Source organism: Corapipo altera, unplaced genomic scaffold, assembly GCF_003945725.1.
Source record: "Corapipo altera isolate COAL_440 unplaced genomic scaffold, ASM394572v1 75, whole genome shotgun sequence".
Classification (NCBI taxonomy): Eukaryota; Metazoa; Chordata; class Aves; order Passeriformes; family Pipridae; genus Corapipo; species Corapipo altera.
In genome coordinates, this window is record NW_020884887.1 from 6,112,030 (window position 1) to 6,128,889 (window position 16,860).

General features: G+C 49.8%; 1 protein-coding gene across 1 annotated transcript in view; it reads left to right on the forward strand.

Annotated features, from left to right (window-relative positions):
* Nucleotides 1-16,860, forward strand: part of SH3PXD2B (SH3 and PX domains 2B) — a 69,924-nt gene that overhangs the window by 37,028 nt on the left and 16,036 nt on the right. The window contains exons 4-6 of the mRNA XM_027643348.1: nt 446-522; nt 4,668-4,759; nt 14,254-14,279. Coding sequence (XP_027499149.1) covers nt 446-522; nt 4,668-4,759; nt 14,254-14,279 — 195 coding nt within the window. The remainder of the gene's footprint in view (nt 1-445; nt 523-4,667; nt 4,760-14,253; nt 14,280-16,860) is intronic.

Consider the following 16,860-nt stretch of genomic DNA (forward strand, 5'->3'; position numbering starts at 1 on the left):
GCTGCTGCCCACACTAGACCTGGATGCCCTGAGCAAGCTGGGAACCTTCAGCAAGGGTTCCACCTGCACTGGCAGCTGCAGGGATGTCATTTGCCAGGAATATTGTCCTCCCAGGACTTGTACGCTAGCAAGCTGTGAGGTATCAGGCATGTGCTTGGATTGGGGCTGCTCCTCCATCATCACCACACTGGCAAGAGACCATGGGGATGCAGTTTGCTGGTAGTTGTTTCCTCCTCTCTCTCCTTGAACATGCTTACCGCTTTAAATGTGCTTTATTCTGACAAGGTGTTTAATCTATGGGAGGGAATGGGCTTTTTTTTTTGAGGTACAGTGCTTTTGTCAAGAAGAGGACACGCAGGAAATAGGTCCTGATAGAGTGATTCAAGAGAGTTGTGTGTGGGTGTTGTGCTGACCTGCTCTTCTCTCTCCATCTCTCCTGTTTCAGGGAAGATCCTCTTCCGCCGGAGTCACATCCGTGATGTTGCAGTCAAGCGCCTGATACCTATTGATGAATATTGCAAGGTAAGGGCAGGTTTCTTATATCCACCGAAGATGAACCCAACCTGATCGAGCTCAATCCTGATTGACTGATACCATATAATGGTGTGCCAGTGCTGGGAGAACAGGGAGTGTGGGTTATCCACTGCTATCAAACACTTCCTTTGATGAAAACCCACATGAAAGCATTCACTTTTCACTCCTCATGAAATGCAGAGGGCTTGGAGACCTGGGCTTGCACATGCTGCTGGGCTTTCCCTTTCTCTGTTCCTTTCCTAAGATGTGTTGGTATTTGTCTGGTATAAACCAGAACCAGCTTTCCAGATGGGCTGGAAAGGACCTGGCTGTGTCCTGTCTGGTACAGGTGGTTTGGAGCAAAATTCTTGTGCGCAGGACTAGGCTTGTAGGACTCAGTTCCTCAGGTAGCCTTTCCCATTTATTGGGAACATACCTCCTGTTTTATGTAGAAGACAGCACTTTCTTGGTGGGATGGTTCCAAACTGGGATGTAAACTCCTGCTACTGGTTACATAAACCAGTTATTTACGCAGGAGTGAGATGAGTTGTACCTGAAGAAAATTATTGGAAGCCAACAGAGATAAGGCTGAGACAATTTGTTCCATACTCTTAAAGAATATAAAACTGGACTTAAATTTAAGAGAAATTATGATTTTAGGGCATTTTTTTTGGTGGGGGGAAACAAAATACCAAAGTCCATAAAAAATTATTTTCCCACAAATAAAGTATGCCAGATCTCATCATGCCAAAGAAGGACACTAGTACTTGCAGCAGCTATGAAATGACCTGAAAGTAGGACTGGAACCTCCAAAATCCAGTCTGAATACTGTTGAAAACATATACAAAGACTGCAAAACCCAAGGGAGGAGATGAGGAAATGGTGAAATATCCATTGCATTCCTTAGGCATAGGAGGTGTGGGAGTGACTGTGGCCTGAGACTTTGCATGGTGGCAGAGGCTGTGGGTTTTGGGACTTGGCCAAACCTATGGAAGGGATGTCGTGGCTGGAATAACAAGTACAAGGAAAAAGGTGAATTAGTAAATGCATCTTGACAGCTCTGCAGTGGGGCTGCAGATGAAAAAACACTGCGGGCCAGGAGAGCAGGTGAGAGCAGAGTGATGGAGATGTAGTAGAAGGTGCGCTTGGAGCTGTCGGGGGGGAAGCTGATGGTGCAAGTAACTGCTTGATTCCATCCAGGCATGATCAGCCCCTTGTCTTGTGAGTCACTGAAATGTGTCAGCTGCACAGAGACGCACACAACCGTAAATTTAATTTTTGGGAAGAAAAAAGTCCTTAAGTGATAAGATGCTGCTGCTGACTCTTTCAGAACGATGCCATTAATGGCATAAAATATAATGAATCCATTTGACTTAACAACTGGAACATAATGGCTGATGTTATATGACCCACTTAGGGAGCTGTGCTCTCCTCCTCCCGTTAATGCATTACCAAGGAATACTGTGCTCGCCGTGGCCTTCCAGTTGCTGCTGCTTAACCGTAAAGCAGCTGAGCTGAGGGGGAAGGTGGGACCAAGCAAAGGCTGCAGAGATGCAGAATGAGCAAGAAATTATCAGGAGCAGGGACATGTCCCTGCTTGGGCACATCATGCTGCAGACGGCAGGGGCAGTGTCCCACTCCCTTGCTGCCATGTCTGTCATTGGAGGTGGATGTTGCTCTTGCTTGGAGGGTGGTGGCACAGAACAGAAAGACAGAATGTCTCTTCCAGCTTTAGCCCTGCTGAGGGAGAGTTGAGGCTCAGATGCATATGTTGAGAACGTGTTCCCACAGAAAAAATTTTTGCTTTATTGCCATCTGCTGCCAGGGAAGTAGAGTGTCTTTGTTCTCTGGGAGAGCCCTGGACAGGTGGGTGAAATCTAGGGTAGAAGCAGGGAAAAGGAGCAAGGGAGAGAACCATTGATTCCCAAGGCAGTGTTTTTGCTGGTAGGCTCTGTTTCAAGTCCCACCATACTAAAAGTTGTGCAATTTAAGATAAGGTGCAGGAAAAGCAGCAAAAGAATCAGAGCAACTGGTAAGAGCAATCATTTGCTAAATCAGACTTCAAACAACCACAGGAATAACAAGGAGGGGGACTGGGGATCTGTCCCATTTCTCCAGTTTGTTCTCTTTGTGTTCTACATCTATTGGTCTTTTTCCTGGTGTGGGAACTGCCTTCCTTCTGTCTCAGGGATTTTGAGAAAGTGTTATTGGAGAGTTGAGGAAGGAGCTGCAATGCTGTGATGCTCTACCCCAAAGAGACGGGGTGGACCACTAAAAATATCACTGCCAGAGAATAATCTTTTCTCACTCCCTGGAAAATGGATTTCAATGCAACAAGGATTTTCTGTCTTTGGTCAATAGCCTCTCTCCTCAGGCTTGCAGGCAACACTGTGGGTGAGGTGATTTGCTGTGCCTCCAACACCATGGACTGAAGCCATGTTCTGATGGCCCTCCATAGTTCACTCCTTTGGGTGGCAGAGTCAGAGGTGGGACAAACATTATGCTATTTGTGCCACTGATTTAGTGGCCGTAGCTGCTGTAGACCATGGCCAGCTGGATTGCAGGGTGGCCTGCTTGACTCAGCCACCACTGTACCAGCAGAGTCAGCTCTAGGTGGGCTTCCTTCAGAATGTCCTGGGAAACAAGCTATGGGTCTTGCCTTTCCTCCTTCTAGCACAAGGTGTTTTCTGTGATAATCCCCTGCTTTCAGAGGACATGGAGCCTTCTCTAGGCCACAAAATTGGAGTGATTTTGGCATGGGAGAATTGCATAGATCATGGGATGCTGGAACTGGGGAGTGGTACCATGTGGGAATGGCGAGTGATACCACATGGGAATGGCATCCATGCAAAACTTGATCTTTGAATAGCCCTTCCCTGGACCCAAAAGCCGTGGAGTGAGTAGTTTTCTCTCTCCTGTCTCTCACATGATCTTGTTCGCATCTGGCCCATGATTAGTGGTCTGACTGTCTGCTGTGCTGGCAGTGAGTGACTGTCTGCTGAATGGCTGGAAGGGCTTTTAGGGGCCAGCAGTTAGGTCAATATGTAGCCACATCTGATCTGTGTGGTAACCCTGGGGCTTTGCAGATGTGGCTTCGTCTCCAATGCAGCAATGAGTGGAGGTTTGGTTGCCCACACTGCTGTCACGAGACTGCTGTGACAGCACATAGAGGGGAGTGGGAATTATACAGAAAATTGGTTAAACATCTGCTCCAGTTTGGGCTGCAGCACTGCTCCCTGATTTCAAATGGTCCCTATTTTAATTGCATCAGGTTCTTTTACTTATTGCAGTTGCCATTATCTGTGACTCCATTCCCTTGCACGAGCAGAGGGCAGGCAGGGCTCTCTGCCAGGCAGCTGCCGTCCTGCAAAACCCTCATTGCAGCCCACGTTGGAAAGGACCTGCAAGAGCTCTGGCCAAGGCAAATATTGCTGCCCCAGCCTCTGCCCACAGCCCCCCCAGCCAGACATACTTTCATTCTGCAAGTCCCACTGTTGAATCTTTTTCGCAACAGGCTTCCTCAGAGGGAAAGGAGAAAAGTAGAGGCAGTTTATATCTCCTGCCATTCCACAGCAGCATAGTGGCCTTCCAGCCCTTGCCCTGATGAGCTGGTGTCTGTGCCTTTGCCTCCTGTTACTTCTCTCCCTGCCTCTTCCCAAGCTGCCATTGCCCAGCAGAGCATTTTTGGGATGTGCTGGTCAGGGCTGATGGCACTGGGAGTTTGCCGCATGTTAACTGCCCAGCCTTTCCCAAGGATAACAGTTCCATGTCCCCAGCATGGCTGGGAAACTGAACTCTGCCACGGTCAGAAGGCTGGATGCCAGGATGGACATCCCTGTGGCTCTTACTCTGCAAGGGAACATCTGCCCAAAAGGCTGGAGCTGGGCTAGGCAGGGCCTGAGCAGTCTCTGCTTATTCTCCTTTAGTCTTGCGTGTGGTGAGCGTAACTGAGGGCTCCCTGGGTCTTGCTCCACTTTGGTGTGTGTTTGCTGTAGCTCTCCCCAGCCTGGCTCTGTGCTCCTGTGTGCAGGAACCATGTGGGTGCCAAGCTGGATGGCATGTCCCAGGCCCCTATGCTCTGAGGGCCTGTCCTCACCCAACCTCTTGCACAGCCTTGATGCTTCCCATCAGTGTTGTCTCTGTTTCCTCCTCAGGCTCTGATCCAGCTGCCTCCCTACATCTCCCAGTGTGAGGAGGTTCTCCAGTTCTTTGAGACACGACCTGATGACTTGACACCCCCCAAAGAGTAAGTTGGTTGGGCAGCTGCTACCTCTGGGATGGTGAGGAAACACAAACTGCCTTGAACTTGTTGATATCTGTGAGTCTGATGTTCATCAGCGGTTCCCCCACAAGTTACAGATCTGGGAATAGGAGACTTTCTTGGAGAGGGAGCATGGGCTGTGCAGCTCAAGGTGGACACCTCTGGCCAGTCAGACAACTCCTGTCTTAGCCTTCTCCAGTGGGGAAGTGGAAACACTTCTCTGGGATCCCATGAAGTGCTGGTCTCCTCCTGAGTCACTTCCTACCTGCAAATACCAGTTTCAGAAACATGGTCAATCTGAAAAGCCTCGTTTCACATGGTTACTAAGAACCTCTGCCTCGTTTGAAGGGCTCTTTCCTTTAGCCATGTCCATGAGCCCCATCCATATCAGCGCTCCAGAGCCTTTCCATGCAAACCGAGGAACATTTGCAGGGAATTTTGCGTCCCTTACGCAACTCTGTGTGGTTATAAGTCTTGTGACTATGAGCTGCTTTGGCCAGGAGCCACCCATCTCTTACTAATCACAAGCAGCATAAATCTGAGCAGCCGCCTCCATCTCCTGCTATGCTGCTCTCTTTTTATGCTGCATGTGACATGGTGCATGGCTCTACCAGGGCTTTAGCAATGGAGGAGGCCTGATTAATTGTGAGAGAAAAGGCAGTAAATTGATTTGACAGCACTCTGTATTGGAAGGGTGTGGAGGTAGACAAAGGCATTTTGTTTTTGTCTTCTGAGAAGCGACTGAGCCTGTCAGGTCTCCAGCTAAGTATCATGCTTGTGTGGACTGTATCTTCTCTCTGGGTTTTTGATTATTTTTGTTCCTTCTCACAATTCCCCCTTCCCCCACCCCTACTTTCCTCCTTTGGCTCCTGTTACTATTCGCCTGGCCTGTCATCATTCCTGCTGCAGCTCGTGGTCACTGATGAGATTGGTCTGAGGGCCCCAGAGCCCATTAACTAATTGCTTGCTGTCAGCTGACGCCGTCATCCATCCTGCCCAGCCATTGCTGACCACTTAACCTTCCACCCCATTGGTCATCCCTCAGGGAAGGTGTCACCTCAGGGACAAGTGAGAGACACAGGAGAAAGATGAGCTTGCCAAGGACATGGAGGGGGCGGTATCATGGGGGTTAACAGCCCCTGGGGCTGTTTTGGGATGTGGGGTGCTGCCTGTGCATGGGTCTTTGAGCCCTGAGTGAGGATGGTGAGCTGCTTTGCAATGAGTCAGCTTTGGAGCCTGCCTGTAGCTGAGGCACCTTCATCCATAGTGGAATGAAGGGCTGCTTCAGTTTTACACCCGCTTTCCTCACCTTTATTTTCTCTAATAGGCTGAGCCAGAAACCAGGCAGGGTGTGGGCTGTGGCCAGAAGAAGGAGCACATTCCAATGTGGAGGGAGATGTATGGGTGCTGAGCAGGAGCCCCAGAGTGGTGCAGCTCTGTGCCTGGCTGTGTTTGAAGCTGTAGCTTCCAACCCTCTGTCCTTGCAGCAATCAGTGCCATGTCCCTCATCACCTCACTGGTTTGGGTCTGAGAAACAAGGGGAGCCAGATGCACCAGCCCAAAAACAAATCCCAAGCATGTGCTTGTGTTGTGGGATCCATCCTCAGGGACATCCCACAGCATCCTGCAGCAACACTTGGCAGCTCCTGGGTGCAGAACTACTCTGTGTTGTGTGAGTGTTTGGCCTTTGCAGTTCTGGATGGGCGAGCAGGTGATGCACCACTGAAGCCAGTGGTGGTCATGCTCCCTCCTGCTGCCTGCTCCTCTCCAGGGAGGAGATGCTGCCTCCCCCTTGCCTGCTCCTCTCCAGGGAGGGCAGGCAAGCTTGCAGCACACAGAAGGACTTACTGGGTGGCTCTTTTCCGTCTGCCTCCAGCAGCAAAACGCTACAGCATCTCAAGGACATCTCTATTGTGTTCCCCATCCCATTCTGAATGCCAGAGGGGTATTTATTAGCTACAATACAAAATGCTAATTAATAAAAGTCCTTGACTCTCTCTCCTCTGGAGAGATTGGTGGGAGCCTGTTCCTGAGCCCCGAGTGCTGGCAGGTCGCCAGGTTACCAATAACGAGATGGGAGCTGTGATAGACGGCTGGGCTGGATCAGACGTGATGGCGTGTCTGGGGTTTGGCCGGATGTCATCATTCATCCAGCAGATAAATACTTTTCTCCGGGAATTTGAAAGGGAGCCAGGCCATGAACGGAGTGGAAAAAAAAAAAAAAAAAAAGGGAAGATTTTTATGTTGGGTGGTTGAAAGGCGGGAATGAGAGAGGGGAAAAAAGGACTGGTCAGCACGCTTGGTGCCAAGCCAAGCAGCCACTCTCAGGGCTCTCAAGGCTCCATGGTTGGGAGCCTTCCTGCTCTCTGTCCTCTCCCTTGGCTTCCCTGATTGACACCTCTGGTCCCAGCATGCCCACAAGAGTGGCAGCTGGTGGCACTGAAGGGGATGTGCCTTTGAGTGCTGATGGATGTGCCTTTGAATGCTGTTTTGTCTGGAATGCAGGTGAGGGTCCCCCTAACTTGCATCATCCCAGGATGTCAAACCCCTTTCAAGGGCCACAGTTGGCTGCAGTCTGTGGAGCTCTGATTTAGCTGCAAAGGGTGAATTTAGTCCTTGGATCTGGCAGTGTCTGGGAAAGGAAAGAGGAGGTTGGACAGCCCATGCATTTGTCTCCAGGCCCCTGTGGTGTCTGCTTTCCCCAGCACTGGAGCTCTCTCTGGGCCAGGGCTCTCTGCTTTCCTGCAGTGCAGCTCCCTTCAGTGTCCCTGTGCTGTTGTTGGGAGCACCAACACAAACAGATCACTGCTGGATCCCATCCCTGTAAGCTGAGTTCCTCAGCCCTTCTCAATCTCTTGCCTGCTCTGCAAGCTCCAGCCTGTCCTGTGGAGAGGGAAAGGGTCAAATACTGACTTTGTGCCTCCTTCTTCCACCATCACTTCCAGTTGCATGGGACATCACAGCCAAAAGTGGAGTTGAGACAGGAGTCTCCAGCAGTTGGAGGGTGGAAGAGGGAGGTGAAGCCCTTCCTCTATCCCCTCTTTCCTCATCCCCAACTTTCCTGTGTATTCCTGCCCAGACAGACCACTTCAAATAGGAAAGCAGATGGAGATTGCAGTTTTTCCACTGGCAGTGACAACTGGTGGCTTTTGTGATGTGGATCCCTGTCCAGCAAGCTCTGGACTGGGATAACTCAACAGCTTCTGCCCAGTGGTTTGTCAGAGTGAGGCTGAATTTGGAGGAAATTTGGAAGAGCTGACTCTACTGAGCAATGCAAAGGGGGCAGGGGAAGAAGGAGAAGAGGAATGGTTATGGAAAAATCTCCAGAAAGTTGCAGTCTGGGGGGATGTGGGATTTTTCTCCTCAGTGTTGGATGGAAGCCCTATATTTTCAAAGAAGAGGAGTCATCAAATTCCTGCTCCCCACATATCTCAGCAGGTCTGACCAGCAGCAGGATGTCCGGCTGTTGAGGTGGGAAGTTGCTGTGCACACCCCCCTTACCTCCCACCCACCCACCCTTTTTCAATTTGAAACTGTTTTTAACCGCAGCAGAGAGTTTCTGGAATAAGGCTGGGGAAGTCTGAATGGCTGGGCACAAAGCCACTGCTGAGTCAAGGCATTCAGCTGCTCACTCTCCTCGCCAGCTGAATTTCGGCTGTGCAACATGAGGGAGCCCAGGTTAACTCTGTAGTAAACAATACAGTAGTAGTTATTAATAAGTTATTAATATTCCTGAGTAGTTATTTAACCATTCCCCACAGTTACAAGTGGGATTTGGTGGGGAAGGAGCTGTCTTGGTGCTGCTTCCCAGAGGCTGGTGACAGGAGAAACCTCTTCAATTTAAAGCATCTTTCATTGTTTTCTTTTTGGTAGTTGAGCAGGCCATCAGGTATAAGACACTTAAAGTTACTGGTTTGAACCTTTTGGATTGTGAACCCTTTTTTTTTTTTTTTCCAGTGGGGGCACAGGCACAGCTTTTAAAAACTATTTTCTTCCTTTCTGTATGCCTGGGTACCGTCTGAGTTCACATCCACAAGTCGCCTTCCTGCTCTTTCTGCCAAACAGCCCATGACTGGAGGGAGAGGATTTTGGGGCGTTTCAAGGGCAGTTCAGCTCTGCTGCTGTGTATATTTTCTTTGCTGGGGTGGAGGACCAAGTGCAGAGGGAGTAACCCTGCTCCTCCCTGCCAGGGAAAGCATCCCTGGAGGGAGCAGGGGATGGGCAGGACCTAGGGTTCAGCTGAATCCCAGCTGCTGCTGAATCAGCAAAGGGTTCTCAGTGCCAGGGGCTGCCTGTGCTATCCAGGCTGGAAGGTGCCTGGAAATGAGGTGAGAGCTGACCAGATGAGGAAAGGGTGTGCTGCTAATGAGGTTGTTCCTGCGGCACCCTCACTTACTCTGTCAGTAACCCCTCGAAGCCCTGGTGCTGTGCAGTGGTGTGGAGGTGGCACTGGCAGTCACAGTAGTAGATTGCTTCCCACATGGAGACCGACAGGGAATCCGGGCAGGCACCAGCCCAAATAAATCAGGGAAGGGAGAACTGGGCTAAAATGAAACTCGGGTCTGATGTGATCGGACTGGGCCAACTTGTCTCTCGTAGGGGGAAGGACATTGATCTGTTGGAGCTAGTCCAGAGGAAACCACCAAGATGTTTAGAGGGATGTAGCACCTCTCCTATGAGGAAAGGCTGAGAGAATTGTGTTTGTTCAGCCTGGAAAAGAGAAGGCTTCAGGCTGACCTAATTGTGGCCTCCCAATACCTGAAGGGAGCCTACAGGAAAGATGGAGAGAGACTATTTACAAGGGCCTGGAGTGACAGGACAAGGGGGAATGACTTCAAACTGACAGAGAGTAGGTTTAGATTGGATATTAGGAAGAAGTTTTTTCCTGTGAGGGTAGTGAGGCCCTAGCACAGGTTGGCCAGAGAAGCTGTGGCTGCCTCATCCCTGGAAGTGTTCAAGGCCAGGTTGGACAGGGCTTGGAGCAACCTGGTCTAGTGGAAGGTGTCCCTGCCCATGGCAGAGGGTTGGAATGAGATGATCCTTAAGGTCCCTTCGAACCTAAACCATTTTGTGATTCTATGAAAGGTCCTGCTTAGGACCGTGGTACTGGCAGCCATTGTGGGTAAAAGATTTGTGTTTGGTCCAAAGTGTCAGAAGAGGATGATTGACAGAAGCATATTTCCATCATTAAAACAAGGAGAAAATCTGTTCCTTTCCCTTGTTTCCATAAATTGGAAGTGCAGACTTGTAGCCAGTATCTTCCATAAGTAAATCTCTCTTCTTCCTGCTTCCCTGTAGCTTTTTGTGTGCTTACCTTTCCTTGTAGTTGAGCTGTGCCAGGAGCAAAAGTTTTCCTTGTCACCTTTGTATGGTGTTTGGGGAGTAATAGGGGCATGAACTAGAAAAAGGGGAGGCTCAGGTCCCTGCTCCAGGATGGAGTGGCTGCCCCATGGAGGAAGCCATTCCAGGAGCTTTTGCTGGTCAACTAGAGATCCATGCATTGATGGCTTTTGGTTTGGATACTTGCTGGCTTGTGGCTTTTGGGTCGTGCCCTGCTATCCAGACAAATTACAGCTTGTGTACTGAACTGTTTGTTTCACAGGTCTCCTGATGCCTACGTGCAGATTCACCAGGATCTCAGATCCAAAATAGCCATCTCCTTCCTTTTCTGCTGAAAACTGTCTTTCCTAGATGGCAACACACAGAAATACGAGAGAGGTTGAATCCATTCTGCAAAAATACACTTTGTGCCAGTTGCATGGGCAGAGCACTTGGTTTTCTGTGCTAACAGAGCAGGTTTCTGAGCTCAGCTTGGCTGATTCTCCACTGGTTAAACACAGGGGCAGCCCTGGCACTGGCATGTGGGGACAGGGGCTCCATTCAGAGCTCACTGGAACGTTTGCTAAACATCAGTTCTCCCAAACAAGAGCTCTGTTGTACCCCCATTTCTCAGTCTCTCTTGCCTGCATAAATTTTTCTAATATCTCCAAGCTTGCTGAATACTTAGAAGATGAACTACCTCCTGATAGCTATTTTGGTGACCTTACTGTATTCCAGAAGGAATTTTTTTTTTACTAAGAGAGGGGTTTTTTTATGCGGGAGGTGTTTTCTGGGAATGCTGACCTCAGACCCGTCTCATCTTGATGTGGCTCCTGTGTGGTTTTGCAGCAGCTGGAGTTATTTTCCTTCTGTTAGCGTTCCACTGTCCTTCACCTATTCCATGAGCTCACTGAGGCCAGGGCTGTGGGGCAACAGGAATGGTGCTGAGGTCCCTGAGCCACATGTTGGGGCACCTTCCTCCCATGAGTCCCACTGCAAGGTAGGCTTTTCTACATGGCAATGTCAGGGCCACCTCCCTGCAGCTCAGGGCCACCTCCCTGCCGCTCAGAGCCCTGCCTGGCCTAGCAGCCACCAAACATACCTTAGGAAAGAGTTTAAAGCCAAGCAAGCCTGTAACAACTCTTCTTCATCACTGTTCTAGCCTTTAGGGTTTATCTGGTTTTATAATTAATGACTTAATTAACATTTCTTGCCTGAATTATGACCCTGTAAGACCATGCAGACTTTCAGTGTCCCCAGCATCCTGCAGTAAATAGTTTAACAGTTCACTTACATATTGTTGAAGAACAAAATCTTTGTGTTTGTTCTCAACCTGCCTCCCAAGCTCTTCACTTTGCCTCACACCCTTGCCGAATCCTTGTGCTCCCCACCTCACTTCTTCCCCTCACTGGATCCAGAGGGATGCTGTCTGATACACTAGAGAAGATGCTTGAGAAACCTGACTCTCTTTTTCTAAAAAAAAAAAAAAAAAAAAAAAAAGAAGTGCCATGGGGATTATTAATTGGTGCTAAGAGTTCTCCATGTGTAAAAGTTTCCTTTCAGGATTGCTCCAGGGGATTGTTAGATTCTTGAAGGACACTGAACTGAGCCCACTGAGACTGTCCTGTTGGCTCAGAGCTTTAAGTGAGACTCCAGGCACACAGGAACCCTTGCCATCGGTGGGAATGTTATGGGAAGCAGCTGGAGAACCATTCCTGTGTTTTAGCACCTGGGAAGCTCTGTGGGGCTGGTTGGTGGCACACAGCCATAGCTGTGTATTGGTGCCTTGTAATTGTACTGTGGCTGCTGGTTCATCTGCACAGCCTGGCTGGTGTGGGGGTTGGAGCTAAATGAGTTTTACAGTGGAAGGCAGAGTGGCCTTTCCTTCCCTTCTTCTGGAGCCTCCAGTTTCCAGGAAGCCGTGCCTGCAAGCTCTGGTGCGTGCCTTTCTCTGGTCCACTGGGATCGGAGGAGGAGGAGATGCTGCCGGGAGTTTATTGCTGTTTCCTGTCTTGTCTGAGCTCTTGTCCTCTCTGAGGTGGTGGGCTGAGGCTGCTGGTCTTCAGACCTGCAGCTCTTTGTAACCCTGCCAGGAACAACCCAGCAGCAAAGTGAAATTGCAGCTCCTTCCTTGCCCCCTCCCTCAGACGGAGTAGCCGGTGAAAGGAAACAGGGGGATGAGTTACAGTAATAGGTTTAGCAGAAGGCAGGGGAAAAACAACAGTTATTTCCATCAGCACCCTCCAGTCAGCATGAGGGTGCCATGCCCACCTGCTGATCTCCAGTGGGTTCATCTGGCCTTGCTTTGCCTCCCTTCCCTGCTGTACCATTGAACTGGGATGAATTTAATGGGGCTTATTAATGAACTTTAATTTAGTTCTGCAATGCAGTCTCTATAGAAATAGAGAGTCTTTGGGATGCTCTGTCCAGTAGATTCCTCCATTGGTCTCTGCACCCAGGACATGGCATTCAGGTCTTTGCACAGTCTGTGATCTCTGGACTCAACAGTCTACAGTTTCTAGGTAACAATGTCCCATTTGTTTCTGGTCCAACTTCGTTGCATTTCGTTTAATTTTATTGATACCTCCATGGATGAGTACCGGAGGTTTAAGGTGCAGAGGGAGAGAGGGACTGGGAGGAGAAGGCATTGCCAGCAGAACACATTCCCAGGATGGGTGGGCCTTGAAGGCAGCCAAGTCCCCACATCACCCCGTGGCTCTAGGGGAATAAAATGACTACAGCTAATTACAGTCTGAAAATGCAGATAAGCTTGAAAGAGAACGAAGCATAGCCCAGCTCTGGCTTTCTCACTGAGCATGGAGGGATTTCTCTGCATAGCCTGAAAACAGGGAGGGAGGGGGAGTTTTACCAGTGGACATGATAAGCAGATGAAAGGGCTCCTGGGGCCATCTGGGGTGGTCCAGCCACTTTTCCAAGCAGTGGTCGGGCAGCTCAAAGTCTGAGGAGAGTCCTCTTACCACCAGGTGAATGTTTTCCTCCTTGGAAACTCTAGTCCCTGCTCTGTGCTTGTTACTTCTCCTGGAAATAACAAGAATCAATGTATTGTCTCCTGGTACCAGAATATTTTGCCTTGGTCAGATGGTCTTCACCGGTGTGAGTCTGAGGAGTGGGGAAAGCAATGTCTTCTGTAAGTGAAGAGGGAACTGGTTACCATCAGCCCACGCTACCACAGCATTTCAAAGCCAGAGTGGTGAATTATGTGCAAGTGCTGAGAGCCCTTTTGTGGCAGCATGGACCGCTGTGGCTGGGCTGGGAACAGGGCTGGTGCATTTATTTGGATTTCAGGCTGGTTGGGTGTCTTAGTTTGTTACTCGGAGGTTTTTTAGGTTTTTCTGGGCCCATATTTTCCTTGGTTTGAATTTCATTATGCCTGCAGAGAGTTGTGTTTGTGCCCTGGGTTTGAGGCTGTTCACCAACCATGTTTCTTGGCAACATTCAGATCAGAGAAGGGACCCAGGACCCGTAGTTTCTAAGCCATCTCATCAGTGGTGTGGTCAGCGGGCCAGCCAAAGTGAGAGGACTTGGGCTGAAGCTCCCCCATTGCCTCCTCACAACCACCAATAGCTCCTGCTTGGTCTGTCCTGAAGGCTGCACAGCCCTAGTGTTCATCCTATCAACACTTTAATGACTTGTCCTGTTTTGGGGTATAAATGATTTCTCCTTACCTTCCGCTCCCCAACCTTGTCCCTGAGAGAAGCATGGGACATGGAGGAACTCTAGTATTTCCCTCTTTGTCTGTTTTCAAACTGTGGGAGCTGTGGTTTGTGCTGGGAGCAGTTTTGGGGGTTTTGGCTTCCCTAGCTCCTGACTGCTGCCTTATCATCCCAATCCACCCACCTTCACCAAGTGACGTGGTGGGAGTTGTAGCTGTCAGACCACGCCACCAAGGAGGCCAGGTCAGAAACCCAGGCTTCCCCTGGGAAAGACAAAACATTAAATTACTAAATGAAAGGAGGGGAGAGATGGGCTGTTTGCAGGGTGGGTGGTGCCCCATGTCACCATAGAGATATTAGCTGGTTGAGGGAGGTCAGTGGCCCCACCAGGGCCAAGCACTGCTGTGCTTTCCTGGGTGGTTTGTCACTTGACCAACAACCCAATTGCCCCATCCCTCTGCTGATGCTCTTCCTTCTCTTTTTCAGGGAGCCCATTGGAAAGAAGAGGTCTGGTAAGGACTCCTTTCCTCTCTGCTGGTTACACCAACTCCTCCTTTCACCCACAGCTGTGGTCTCCTGGAGCAGGGCAGGGGCCTGGCCCCATGGCAAGACAGACCCCTGCTTTGCTCCCCTGTGGGGCTTCCCAGCACAGTGTGTCCCCTCCATCCACCTGGGATTTCACTGCAGCCTCCAAGTCCTGATCCCATGTCCCCTGTGCCTCCCGTGGCGCTCCCAAAGGTGGGTCAGATGCCCACAGCTCTCCACACTGTGCTGGCCTCCCCCTTCAGTCATTAATTGAGCTGTTGCCACCATTGCTGCCGCCCCCAAGTTCGTTTCCCTCCCCGCCTCATGCCTTGTCTCCCGTTCGTTTTGTTCCTCATCAGGGTTTATCCAGAGAACGGCCTCTTTCCTGCAGAGAGGTACTAACAGCTGCTCGCTGCCTGGCCCTTGCTCTTGCTTTGCCTTTCTCCGGGGGGACACCTGCTCAGGCTGGGTGGGCAAGACCCTTACAAGAGGCTGTCACATCCCTGGTAGCTTTCTGTGGTGGCTGGTGGACACGGGGCAGTAGCGGAGCTGAGGTACGGCGGGCTGGGGCTGGGGCTTGGCTCTTGGTGCAGGGGATGTGCCACAGGTCCTGGGTGAAGGTCTGCAGGGATGGGGATGCAAAATTTCAAAAATCCAGAGGAATGTCTGAGCTGCCTGGTGATCTGTGTGAAGTGGAAAGTCTCCCGATGCAGTAGTAGGTCCTGCTTTGTGATGGCGCCGGCTAGGAGCCTTTGGGAAGACAGTTGGGGCTGGGATACTCTACCCCTGCTCCTCATAGAGGGAAACATCTCTGAAATAAACCCTAGGTGGTGTGTTTTAGCCTGTAGAGAGGAGAAGGAGAGAGGAGTGGAAGAGCCTTTGATCTGTGGATTAAGGAGGCATCTTTCAGCTACTGAAGCTGCAGATTTAAAAATAGTGTGAGGTTCTTTGGGAAAGAAGTTCTGCGCCTTCGCTGGATGGAGATTCTTTTGAAATAGATGGTGGAAAGGATTTTGGCCAGAGAGTTGGCACTGCCATAAGCTGTGTAAGCAAATTCACCTGTAGATGAGTGGGTTCCTCTTGGAGGAGAGAGAAGTACAGGGGAGACTCAAAGACTTGTTTCCACTTTTTTTCCACTGGAGCTGCAGATCATCCCTCCTTCAAGAGCTTATGGTGTCCCAGTGTCTTAACTGAGACTAGCTGTAGGAGGATGCACATGGAAAGCTCTGATGTTGTTGACTTGAACAGTGGCTCCTGGTTTTGGTCTGTTCTCACAGGCAGGTCATAGTTGGGTGCTCTCCTGATGGACTGACGGGGCTTTATGAATGTGGTTAAATCTTTGGACAACATTTTCTCCTCAAACTCTGACTGCTCTCTGTCAAAGCAGGACATTGAGATGGTCATTTTAAAGCTCTCATGGGCCATTTGCAAGCACAGACTGCAGTACTGGCTTTCTTGTTCTGAAGTGGGTCTTCACCTAGCTTTGGAGACAGACAGAAGCATCTGGCTGTGGGTGGGAACAAAAACAGGCTGCAAATATTTTCCTTCTCCTCTGTTTTGATGAAACAAATGTAAAACAAAGATACAATCTCCCTCGTCTTGAAACCTTCTCTTGTGTGCTGCCTCAGAGGAACATTTGGTGAGTAAGGGAAGAGTGTTGTGTTTCCCTATGAGATCAGTATGTGCTTAGATCACTTTTACTTCTGTTCACTTACGTAGGCAAGAGAAGAGAAGGCCTCTCTAGGGTTGAGAAGAAGAGGAAGAAAATTTCTGCTGCATAACTCAGTTCTTTGAGGGCAAAATTCAGTTTAAGGACGCTGGCTGTTAAAGAAGCAGGAACTTTTCTCCTGCTCATGCAAACAGCTTCATCCTGCCTTCCCACTGCATTCATAGACAGCTTCATTCTGCCATCCCTTTGGCATGGTGAGTTTGTAAGGGTCACAGGGATGTTGCTGAGGTCAAAGAGAAAACACTCTTTGGGATGCTGTTCACTTGACAATATTGAGAGGGAGAGAATGGTAAGAGTTTGGGTAACAACCAAGCCAGAGCCTGTTCTGGCAGGGCAGGATGTGAAGTTCTGCCCGTGGCAGCTGGCATACGTGCAGGAGCCATCAGGGAAAGGTGTAACATTGCAACAGGTCGATGCCTCATGCCAGACATGTTCAGAGACTCCTCTCACTCTCTTGCATTTTCTGGCAGCAGAAACAGAGTTTGGTTCTGCTGCTGTCACCCCAGTTCCTCATATACCTTGAGGAGATTCATCAGGTCCTCAAGCCAGGCCTGCTCTGAGGTAACAAATATGCAGCAAGACACAAAAAAACGCTCATTCAATCCAGGATCTCCCTGAGGAGGGGTCATCCAATAGCTGCTAACAAACAAAAATCATGAGAATTTTCTAATAAGCAGTTTCCCAATTGCTTATTTCTCCCAACATTGCCAGAGAAGGGGTGAACTGCTCTTGAGGAGAGTGTTGGAAAGAACTCTGAGCTCCTGCCAGCAGCAAGCCCTGTTTGGAAATTGGATTTAAGCAAACACTGGGATGCAAAGGGAGTTAGAGTGCTGCCTGCC